The sequence below is a fragment of the Centruroides sculpturatus genome, unplaced genomic scaffold (assembly GCF_000671375.1).
Source record: "Centruroides sculpturatus isolate CEXI.00-Female unplaced genomic scaffold, Cexi_2.0 scaffold2310, whole genome shotgun sequence".
Classification (NCBI taxonomy): domain Eukaryota; kingdom Metazoa; phylum Arthropoda; class Arachnida; order Scorpiones; family Buthidae; genus Centruroides; species Centruroides sculpturatus.
Window position 1 is genome coordinate 15137 of NW_019386664.1, and position 12601 is coordinate 27737.

Below are 12601 nucleotides of genomic sequence, written 5' to 3' on the forward strand. Positions count from 1 at the left end.
GACGAAGAAAGAAATGATCCGAAACACCCGGGTCAAAGATCAAGTGAAAATTTCTGATTTTGATCTGGATCGGATCCGAGTCATCCCGTGTTTTTACTCCCTCAGCAACCGGCAAAAATCAGCCTTGTGAAAAATAACGTAAAGTATACGAATAATTATGGCATAAAATTACGAATTAACATAATAAATACATTAATCTTTTATTAAAAATCTTAATGGAGGCATGTCATCTTCATTTTTGAAAAAGAAATCGAGATACGGGTCGATAATTATTAATTAATATAGAGAAGAATGTAAAGAAAGATTCGGAAAATAAAATAATTCAAATTGATTTTGTAACAAATATTTTATTCTATTTTAACTTGAATCGTATTATATAATAAAGCTACATATATATGTGCTATATATTGTATATAATATATAGTCGTATGGAAAACGCATTATAAAAAAAATGGACATGAATATCGATTCGACAACTGATCTTCTACCAAACAGAAAAGCTGTCAGGTTGGAAAATCCTCTCATAAATTAATTCATAAATTTTTTTTAGAATTTCTTATATTTTTTTTTTACTACAATATATCGATTGGAAAGAAAATTCGTAGTTCTACAATATTTTCATATGATTTAAATTCCCATTCATTTAAAAATATTTATATTTTATGCAATTTATTAAAATTGAAACTCTAATAATAGTAAATATTTTTATTTTTATAAGAGAATAAAAGGAAAATAAAATATTCTTTATTTAAAGTATTATTTTTAATCAAAATCAATTAGTTAAAAAATAAAATGGGTATATTTTGTACATTTCAAAATATTGTAATTGACATGTATCAAGCCTTTGTTGAAATCAAAACAAAATTACAACAGTAATCTGAATTGTTATAAGTAATATGGCTTATAAACAATTATCAATTTTAAAATATATATACTTTATAAAATTTATTTAAATTGAAACTGTAATAATCATAAATCTTTTTAAAATTTATATTGTATTTAAACAAAATAAATATTTTGTATATAAATCATCATTTCCTACTCTTTAATATGAATAAATTGTTAAATTCAAAATAGAAATTTTTACCCTTCAATATTTATCACTTTTTGTATTAATTAACATCTACAGTAAATATACAGTATATTACAGTTAGTAAACAGATTGATGGTTTAAAATATCACTTTTGCCTTTTATTAAGCTTAAACAAGCTAATATTGAAATAAGACTAACAAAATTCATGAATCAACTTAATTTCATTAAAATCATAATATAAAATTTACAGATTTTATTTATTATTTTACAGACTTATTATATGAAATAAATGACATAATATTTATTTAAATTGTTTTCTATGCTTTACATATATATGTGTGCAATTTTAAAAATTGTTTTTAATCAATACTCTTATTTTACAGCATATTTCTTTAAAGAATGTTAAATGTAGAAGCATACATTTAACATTCTTTAAAGAAATATGCTTATATAATAATAAATATTGAGGTGCCACATTATTCAATTTAGAACATATTAGTATAAATATCTATAGATTAATTTGAATACATGTAATCAAATAATTTATACATATTTATTGTAAATACCATTATTACATGCAAAAAATTTTAATAAAATGACAATATTTATTTATCTATTTAATTAATTAAGTATTTGAAATGAATTCATTACTTTCATTAATGGTATTTTTATTGAATATTTTATAATGTCATAAAATATTTGGATGGATATACAATAGTAAAATAGCATCTGAAGTATAAATTGTAATATTCAGAGTTGTCTATTAAAAAAAAACTAAAAGTTTTAAATAAAAAACTTTTAATCTCAGATATGTTTTTCAAATAAAATCCAGAGAGAAGATATTACTGAAGGAGATAAAATTGAATCTATTTGCTTATTCCAGTAAAATATATAAATAGAAACAGAACCCTTAAATGATTCGTATATGCTTAATAAATATTCATTTAATCAAATAGAATAATTGCCATTTTCACCTAATTATTATTTATAAAAAAAAATTATTAATCAAAATCTATTTTTAGACCAGTAGTTGCCTGCAAGAAAATTTTGGCAGTCCGTGGAGAAATTTGGACATTGATCAACTGAAGGTTAGGCGAAGTATTACAAAAGAAATGCAAAATGCTTGGTTGCTTTTACTCACTCATTGGGGGTTTTTGATTTGAATATAAAAACGAAATGACTGTTATCAATAAATAATAATGTTAATAAATAAATAAATAAATAATCAATGATAATATGAGTGCAATTGTTGTCCTTTGTGTAAAGGAGCTAAAAATTCATAAACTTATTTGAAGTAAGCACAACAAACTTCACACTTATTTGTTATAATTATACAATTGAATTTCATATTAATAAAGTACAATGGACTTTTATGATCATTATTCTATAGATGTTTGTATCATAAAAAAATTTATGATAGTGGTCTGCAGGATTCAAAATTGTGAGTTTAGTGGTCCGTGAGATCAGAAAGGTTGGCGACTACTGTTTTAGACAATGGATAAATTGACCATGTTATTTATAATCCAGCAAGGGACACATTTCAGAATTTGTGAAAATGGGTCTAAAACTGATTGAACTTTGATATTTTTAAAAATTTATTTATTGATTTATTGGTGATGTCTTATTGACAAGTTAATAAAATTGATTCAATTACAAACTGATTCTACAATCAAATATTATAAACAGGTAAAACCAGGGACAGTCTCTGGAAATCAGAGTACCTTGTCATCCTACAATAGATCTATGATTTTAATCCTATATTTATATAAAGTTTAATCTTTATATCATGACACATTAAAANTGGAAAATCCTCTCATAAATTAATTCATAAATTTTTTTTAGAATTTCTTATATTTTTTTTTACTACAATATATCGATTGGAAAGAAAATTCGTAGTTCTACAATATTTTCATATGATTTAAATTCCCATTCATTTAAAAATATTTATATTTTATGCAATTTATTAAAATTGAAACTCTAATAATAGTAAATATTTTTATTTTTATAAGAGAATAAAAGGAAAATAAAATATTCTTTATTTAAAGTATTATTTTTAATCAAAATCAATTAGTTAAAAAATAAAATGGGTATATTTTGTACATTTCAAAATATTGTAATTGACATGTATCAAGCCTTTGTTGAAATCAAAACAAAATTACAACAGTAATCTGAATTGTTATAAGTAATATGGCTTATAAACAATTATCAATTTTAAAATATATATACTTTATAAAATTTATTTAAATTGAAACTGTAATAATCATAAATCTTTTTAAAATTTATATTGTATTTAAACAAAATAAATATTTTGTATATAAATCATCATTTCCTACTCTTTAATATGAATAAATTGTTAAATTCAAAATAGAAATTTTTACCCTTCAATATTTATCACTTTTTGTATTAATTAACATCTACAGTAAATATACAGTATATTACAGTTAGTAAACAGATTGATGGTTTAAAATATCACTTTTGCCTTTTATTAAGCTTAAACAAGCTAATATTGAAATAAGACTAACAAAATTCATGAATCAACTTAATTTCATTAAAATCATAATATAAAATTTACAGATTTTATTTATTATTTTACAGACTTATTATATGAAATAAATGACATAATATTTATTTAAATTGTTTTCTATGCTTTACATATATATGTGTGCAATTTTAAAAATTGTTTTTAATCAATACTCTTATTTTACAGCAGTTTTATTTCAAGAAGCATACATTTAACATTCTTTAAAGAAATATGCTTATATAATAATAAATATTGAGGTGCCACATTATTCAATTTAGAACATATTAGTATAAATATCTATAGATTAATTTGAATACATGTAATCAAATAATTTATACATATTTATTGTAAATACCATTATTACATGCAAAAAATTTTAATAAAATGACAATATTTATTTATCTATTTAATTAATTAAGTATTTGAAATGAATTCATTACTTTCATTAATGGTATTTTTATTGAATATTTTATAATGTCATAAAATATTTGGATGGATATACAATAGTAAAATAGCATCTGAAGTATAAATTGTAATATTCAGAGTTGTCTATTAAAAAAAAACTAAAAGTTTTAAATAAAAAACTTTTAATCTCAGATATGTTTTTCAAATAAAATCCAGAGAGAAGATATTACTGAAGGAGATAAAATTGAATCTATTTGCTTATTCCAGTCAAATATATAAATAGAAACAGAACCCTTAAATGATTCGTATATGCTTAATAAATATTCATTTAATCAAATAGAATAATTGCCATTTTCACCTAATTATTATTTATAAAAAAAAATTATTAATCAAAATCTATTTTTAGACCAGTAGTTGCCTGCAAGAAAATTTTGGCAGTCCGTGGAGAAATTTGGACATTGATCAACTGAAGGTTAGGCGAAGTATTACAAAAGAAATGCAAAATGCTTGGTTGCTTTTACTCACTCATTGGGGGTTTTTGATTTGAATATAAAAACGAAATGACTGTTATCAATAAATAATAATGTTAATAAATAAATAAATAATACTGTATTGNAAATGACTGTTATCAATAAATAATAATGTTAATAAATAAATAAATAAATAATCAATGATAATATGAGTGCAATTGTCGTCCTTTGTGTAAAGGAGCTAAAAATTCATAAACTTATTTGAAGTAAGCACAACAAACTTCACACTTATTTGTTATAATTATACAATTGAATTTCATATTAATAAAGTACAATGGACTTTTATGATCATTATTCTATAGATGTTTGTATCATAAAAAAATTTATGATAGTGGTCTGCAGGATTCAAAATTGTGAGTTTAGTGGTCCGTGAGATCAGAAAGGTTGGCGACTACTGTTTTAGACAATGGATAAATTGACCATGTTATTTATAATCCAGCAAGGGACACATTTCAGAATTTGTGAAAATGGGTCTAAAACTGATTGAACTTTGATATTTTTAAAAATTTATTTATTGATTTATTGGTGATGTCTTATTGACAAGTTAATAAAATTGATTCAATTACAAACTGATTCTACAATCAAATATTATAAACAGGTAAAACCAGGGACAGTCTCTGGAAATCAGAGTACCTTGTCATCCTACAATAGATCTATGATTTTAATCCTATATTTATATAAAGTTTAATCTTTATATCATGACACATTAAAAACATTTGAACCAAAAATATATGAAACTCTTTATCTAATGTTTGAAGAATGTTTGAAAACATTAAATTAAACAAATTATTTATTCTAAAAACAGTATTTTTATATAGTGTTTTTTTAAATATTTTTAATTTATCATGGAATACAAATACATCAAAAATGTATACAAAACAACATGAAGATTATTCTTTATAAGAAATGATAATTTAAGATTTGAAAAAATCATGCTTAAGAGATTACTTATTTGTTAACTTTGTTAATTAATGTTAATTTTTTAATTAAATTTTGATATATTAAATTTTATTATACATTTTTAGTAAAGAATTGATGATAAATTTTATATACGTTCATTTTAGTGAAATGAATGAATTTGATGATGATATGAAAATGAAACTGGATTCAGATGAAACCAAAAGGTAAGATTTAATTTTTTAAATAATTAAATGATTAATATAAAAAACCCTTTTAAACTATATTTAACTTTAAACTGTATATGTTTTACATTGTTTTTATGAAATTTCTCTGTCAAAAATCTTTTAACAAAAGAAAAAGTCAATCATTAATTTAAATTTTTAAATATATGAAATATCAAACTACTATAATATTAAATACTGTATTTTAATTCAGTTTACAAATTTTATTATTTATTATTACAAATTATTATTACATTAATGCCAAGCTAAAATAGAAACAAATGGCACAATTAAATTTCTACTATAAAGATTTAATTTAAGCAGACATCAACTTTCATAGAAATGAAATTTTGAATCAAGATTCATAAATACATAATAGATTTTATTTCCTTTCTTCAGATCATTGAATTACCAGTAGAGTTCCTACACTTGTAGACACAGGATTATGGAATGTTCAAGAATTATTTAGTTGAGATTTTATTTTGTTATTATTTTATACTTAAAATATTAATAAAATACTTATATACTTAAAAAATTATTAAACATCAGCATGAAAAAATTATAAATTTGGAGAATTATATAGTTACATTTTATTTTACACTGTACAGAGTACAAGATTAAATATCATCAAACTACTATATTTATATGGATTTGTCTTGTTTGAACAAACAAACAATTTCTTTTTGGACCTTGGTTTGACAAGTCACAATGATGCCACACAAAATTAATTTGTCAGATATTTCTCTCATTGTCATATCTTTAAACTAATCAATGATGAAATCACAGTCATATGCTAGATTGTATTCTTACTATTTTCAAGAGAAATAAATGCTCTTGTGCATGCTTTTAAATCAGAACAATTTGATAGTCATACTCCAAGGCATTGTGTAAACATTTGAATCACAGACAAATTGTCAGTGGTAGTTGTATCATGTAAACCAACTAAGATGAGTTCTTACTTTGGTCCACCAAACTGACAGTACTGATTTTATTGATACATATTATATTCTATAGCAACCATTATTGCTTGTTCGACTAGTTGGTCAACTTCGTGCAAAAGACTCTAAAAATTTTTAATCCATCACTGATCATAACTCAATACTATAATGATATGCAATAGTTTAAAATAATTTTGTATCTTGTACTGTACATTATTTTTTTTATCTTTGTATCAGAAGTATAACTGAATTAAAATATTTGATATCATATTAGTTTAATATTTTACTTATTTAAGAGTTTAGAGAAATTATTTCTAACTGTCTCTTTTTCTTTTTTTGAAAGATTTCATAAAATATGTAGGGACCTTTTTAATTCAGCAAAATAGAACAAAATTTAATTGCTTCACTTATAAGTTAAGAGATTTTATGTAAAGGAAAATCCCAGCTGGTATAGCTAATGCATTCCAAAAAGTTATTGAATCCACACTAATCAGGAAATGTATTTAATATGAAAAAATAAAGATTAGTTTGACGAGAGAATTTTCATTTAAAAAATAATTAGAACTGACTTCATAATAGATCATAAAATTCACAAAAATAACCACAAAAGCATGAAATAAAAATATGCTATTAAATCAAAATTTTCATTACTTTATTTTGCAACTAAATTTTTAAATGTTTTTATTAAAAGAGAAAAAATTATCCAATATTGAATTTTGAAATTTTCTAGAGTCATATTATTCAAGGGCAAAAAATTAGTTTCAACCTTAATTTATTACTATTTATAAAAAAACAAAAATTAAACCAAAAGGAAAACATTGATTTAATTTTTATTTTTTATTATTTTCTAGATTAATAAAATAGAAGTTAAAATGACCTTTTTTAAATTAAAAAAATTTTAAAACAATATTTAAAAAAATTAAATCAGCCTCATAACAGTGATGCTATTAGTTCACTTCAATTTATTTAAATGAATTTAAATTTTTCAAACTGAATAACAAAACATTTAATTTAAAATATTTAATAATTTAATGAATATAGCTTTATTATTATGACTTATTGTAACTTTTTGAAAATAATTCTCATTGTAGAATTTAAAATAAATATAGAACATTACACATTATTGATATTTGTTCATAACATCATTTTAATAATACAAATACTTGCTTATAATATTTAAAGACAAAATCACAGTGAAATCGAAAAACGTAGAAGAGACAAAATGAACACTTATATTACTGAACTTTCTTCTATGATTCCGATGTGTAATGCCATGTCAAGAAAATTAGATAAATTGACTGTTCTTCGTATGGCTGTTCAGCATATGAAAACTCTGAGAGGTATTATATTTATTTTGTAATAAAACAAATATTAAAAAATATTTTCTTGAATACTATAAAATTTGTCTAATAAATATTTTCTCTAGGTTCTATGAATTCATATACAGAAGGTCATTATAAACCATCATTTTTATCTGATGATGAATTAAAGCATCTTATTTTAGAGGTAAAATTTTTTAACTTTAAAGCTATTAATTAAAAATGATTTCAGTTATAGTATAATTGTATTTAATTAACTAAATCAATCAAAAATGATCAAAACTTAAGTTTTTATTTTGTGAAACTGAAACAAGTTATTTAATTATTTCTGAATTGTTTCTTATAAATCATTATAATTCAAAATTATATTATAACAGTTCTAAACTATAATTATTTCAAATAGATTTTTAAAAATAATGGTTATTAAAGATAAATTTTGCAACTAATAAAGCTGATTATGAATAAAATATTAAAATAATGAGCAATGCTAAACATTTTATAATGTTTACTGATTATTTCAGTAAATATTATAAAATAATTATTTGATTTTTTTTCAGTCTGTCAGTTGGTGACTATATGTTGCTAACTGGAATCCAATTTCAAATATTAAATAAAATAATTGAGTGTGCAAAGGATGGAGGTTATATTTAATTAAAAATAGAAAAATGAAAAAATTATACTAACTATGAAAAACTGTAAAATTGTTTGTAAAATATTATTAAAGTATTTTGTTATGGTAATTATATATATATTTTTAACTTTAAATATAAAATAATTCTATCTGAAATTTACATATTTTCATATTTTAATAGATGGCATAAATGTTACCAAAATTTGAGTAAAAATGTAATCAAGCTAAAAGTATTATACTTCATTCTTAATAATGTCATATATGTGCATACAAGTATGAATGAATATCTCCTTTCAGCACTGGTAAATAATCAATAATAAATCATTTTGATTATAAATTTTACAATTAAAATAATTTCACATCATTCAAATTTATTTTTCCATTATAGTTTTATTTTCATAAATAATTTTACATTGTTTCTGCCATCAAATCATTTTAGAAATTCACAAATATTTTGGACTTGTATGATCTTTTAATAGTTAGACAGATTTACTTTTCTTTTTAAATTTTTTTCATTGTTAGTTTGTATATATATCCAAAAAGTAATTAATTCATTGATCTTTGAACTTTTATTTTATTACAATATTTTACTTTTAAATAATATAATTATTTATTATAGTGTGTGTCAGGTAGAGAGGGAAATCAATTGGGAGATAGTATGAGTCATTGTAAACAAAAACCTTCCTATGAACATGGGTATAATTCTCTAATTTCAGAGATTCAGCTATTTGAAAATAGCTCGCATACATACCATAATAATGAATGATACATGTGTTACATTCACAATAAGTGCTCAAAAATTGAATTGTGAACCTCAATACACTGTACAACTGGTGTCCAGAAATGATGTACCATTTCTCTGAATTACTTGGTGATGATGTGCATCCATTGACAAAATTTTTGCATTGCATTATCTAAAGCAGATGTTAGTGACAGGAATGTAAGTCAAAGTGATGTAATTTTTTATTGACTTTTGTCAGTCATGCATAGTTCAATTTTTGAGCATTTGTTAGTGATTGTATTGATGTTTGTGAGAAACTTTCAAACAGCTATATCTCCAAAACTACTGATAATACTATAATAGCCCTGTTCATATAAAATTTTTTAATTTACAAAGAACCATACTATAATTTGCCAATTGATTTTCCTCTCCTCTTGACTCATCCTGTATTATCATACCACCATTTCTTTGTTATTTTACTTTATACCAGTGATGGGCAAACTACGGCCCGCGGGCCAGATGCGGCCCCCTGAAATGTTCTATCCGGCCCGCGCGACATTATTCCTAATCTGACGAGTAAAAAAGAATACAGGCTGTGGTGGTTGATGCACCACTTAACTTGAGTGTTCGTTGATTATATAAAATAACCGAAGCTTTATATCTCACCATGAACGTTTATTTACAATCATGTACAAACTTTTGTTTTACACTTATTGAGTAAAAGCTCGATCGGTTACAAGCATGCTTCGGTACAGAACATCCACTCGTCGTGCGTAGCGTAGCCGAAAGAGAGAAAAAGAAATATGGCGGACGGCCTGCACATGTTTTTATAGCGCCACCTGGATTTTCAGATGCAGCGCTAGGTTACAATTATATTGGCCCGCCTAAAGTTTTCTTCTTTTCCTTTGGTCCGCTCTTTAAAAAGTTTGCCCATCACTGCTTTATACTACTTTAAAGAGTAAAAAATTACATGGTTAGTTTTAAACATCACATGGTTTAAAGTGAATTTATTGTTATTTTTGTCATAATAAAAATCTTTATTTAAAGTTTATAATTTGAAATTTATGGCATTAGATTAATAAATCTAATGCCATCCAATTTATGACATTTAAGATGAAGTGGGAACACATGTGCATAAATTCCCTTTATTTGAACTCTTCATCTTACGATTTGATTTTATATTCGAATTTTATATTCTAGAATGATTTTGGAACATCCAGTTTATTTAGAATTAAGAAAACCTGAGGAAAAACTCAGAAGGTGTTATGAAAACGTTTGTAATTTATTGCTTTCCCATACATCACATTGGTTATTGGTTGTAGATTGTCTTATTTTATCATTATCACAATGTAGTATGCAGATTTGTATTAAATTTATTTTTTGTTGTTTTTGTTGTTGTTGTTGTTGCTGCTGCTGCTTTTGCTATAAATGTTGAAATAAATTGTGGAATAAATGTAATAATTATCATACTAATATTAAAATGTTAATTTTAATTGAAGTAAATGTTAATTTTAAAATATATTTTCATAGGAGATTCTCAAATTTAAATTTTTTAAAAATCTGAATAATTTTAAATTTTAAAAATATTATATCATTAAAAAGAAAAGAAATGACTTAAAAAATTTATTTTAATTTGTAAATTCATCAATGTTAGCTTATTACTATTTTATTAAAGTTAGAACATATTAGCTAATATAATTTGTTACTAAGGTACTGATGTTTAATCTAAAATTGAAGTATTGGAATTCAGAAATTATATTTGAGAATTTCATTATAGATATGATTTGATTTTTCTTAAATTAATTTGACATCAATCGGGCTTGATCCTATGCACAGTAGAGGCAATCAATGGACTTTTGGAAAATTAGATCATTCAGCCTGCAGTGCCAATCTGTTGCCATGCAATTATCTGTTTCACCCTTTTGAAAAATTTTTCAAAAAGAGGAGATCCATCTAGAATCATCTGAAATATCTGACTTTAGCATAATGAATTCCCTGAAGTCAGAGTTCATCATGTAGTGGCTCTGACACCAGCCAAAAGGCTTATATTCTGCAAGCATAACATTATTGCTAAAACAACCGGAGAAATGTCAGTGTGTGGAGTGAGAGTATTTAGAGAAAGAAACATTAGTTAGGACTATGTAACACATACAACTCCATTGCCATTTCTAAAATTCCAGACAGAAGTTGAACTGCCCTTATATATATATATATGGATAGATATTTCATAGTGATTCATTTGAATGAACTAATAAAATAAAATAGTAGTTTATTAAAATATAATCAGATTCACAGAATCTGTGAATGTGATTCTTCTAATGACCATAAAACTAAATTTAGAAACCATAATAAAACTATGACTCTATCATACCTTATTATAATATTATACTGATCAGAATAGTTAGACAGATTTACTTTTCTTTTTAAATTTTTTTCATTGTTAGTTTGTATATATATCCAAAAAGTAATTAATTCATTGATCTTTGAACTTTTATTTTATTACAATATTTTACTTTTAAATAATATAATTATTTATTATAGTGTGTGTCAGGTAGAGAGGGAAATCAATTGGGAGATAGTATGAGTCATTGTAAACAAAAACCTTCCTATGAACATGGGTATAATTCTCTAATTTCAGAGATTCAGCTATTTGAAAATAGCTCGCATACATACCATAATAATGAATGATACATGTGTTACATTCACAATAAGTGCTCAAAAATTGAATTGTGAACCTCAATACACTGTACAACTGGTGTCCAGAAATGATGTACCATTTCTCTGAATTACTTGGTGATGATGTGCATCCATTGACAAAATTTTTGCATTGCATTATCTAAAGCAGATGTTAGTGACAGGAATGTAAGTCAAAGTGATGTAATTTTTTATTGACTTTTGTCAGTCATGCATAGTTCAATTTTTGAGCATTTGTTAGTGATTGTATTGATGTTTGTGAGAAACTTTCAAACAGCTATATCTCCAAAACTACTGATAATACTATAATAGCCCTGTTCATATAAAATTTTTTAATTTACAAAGAACCATACTATAATTTGCCAATTGATTTTCCTCTCCTCTTGACTCATCCTGTATTATCATACCACCATTTCTTTGTTATTTTACTTTATACCAGTGATGGGCAAACTACGGCCCGCGGGCCAGATGCGGCCCCCTGAAATGTTCTATCCGGCCCGCGCGACATTATTCCTAATCTGACGAGTAAAAAAGAATACAGGCTGTGGTGGTTGATGCACCACTTAACTTGAGTGTTCGTTGATTATATAAAATAACCGAAGCTTTATATCTCACCATGAAAGTTTATTTACAATCATGTACAAAATTTTGTTTTACACTTATTGAGTAAAAGCTCGATCGGTTACAA

The 12601-nt window shown here is 24.0% G+C and overlaps 1 protein-coding gene across 1 annotated transcript in view; it reads left to right on the top strand.

Moving 5' to 3' along the window:
* Positions 1 to 425: 425 nt before the first annotated feature.
* Positions 426 to 12601, top strand: part of LOC111615513 (aryl hydrocarbon receptor nuclear translocator-like protein 1) — a gene marked incomplete at its 3' end in the record, with an annotated part of 33994 nt that continues 21818 nt past the window's right edge. The window contains exons 1-7 of the mRNA XM_023356917.1: positions 426 to 507; positions 5554 to 5613; positions 7731 to 7888; positions 7975 to 8054; positions 9118 to 9194; positions 10420 to 10492; positions 11761 to 11837. Coding sequence (XP_023212685.1) covers positions 452 to 507; positions 5554 to 5613; positions 7731 to 7888; positions 7975 to 8054; positions 9118 to 9194; positions 10420 to 10492; positions 11761 to 11837 — 581 coding nt within the window. The remainder of the gene's footprint in view (positions 508 to 5553; positions 5614 to 7730; positions 7889 to 7974; positions 8055 to 9117; positions 9195 to 10419; positions 10493 to 11760; positions 11838 to 12601) is intronic.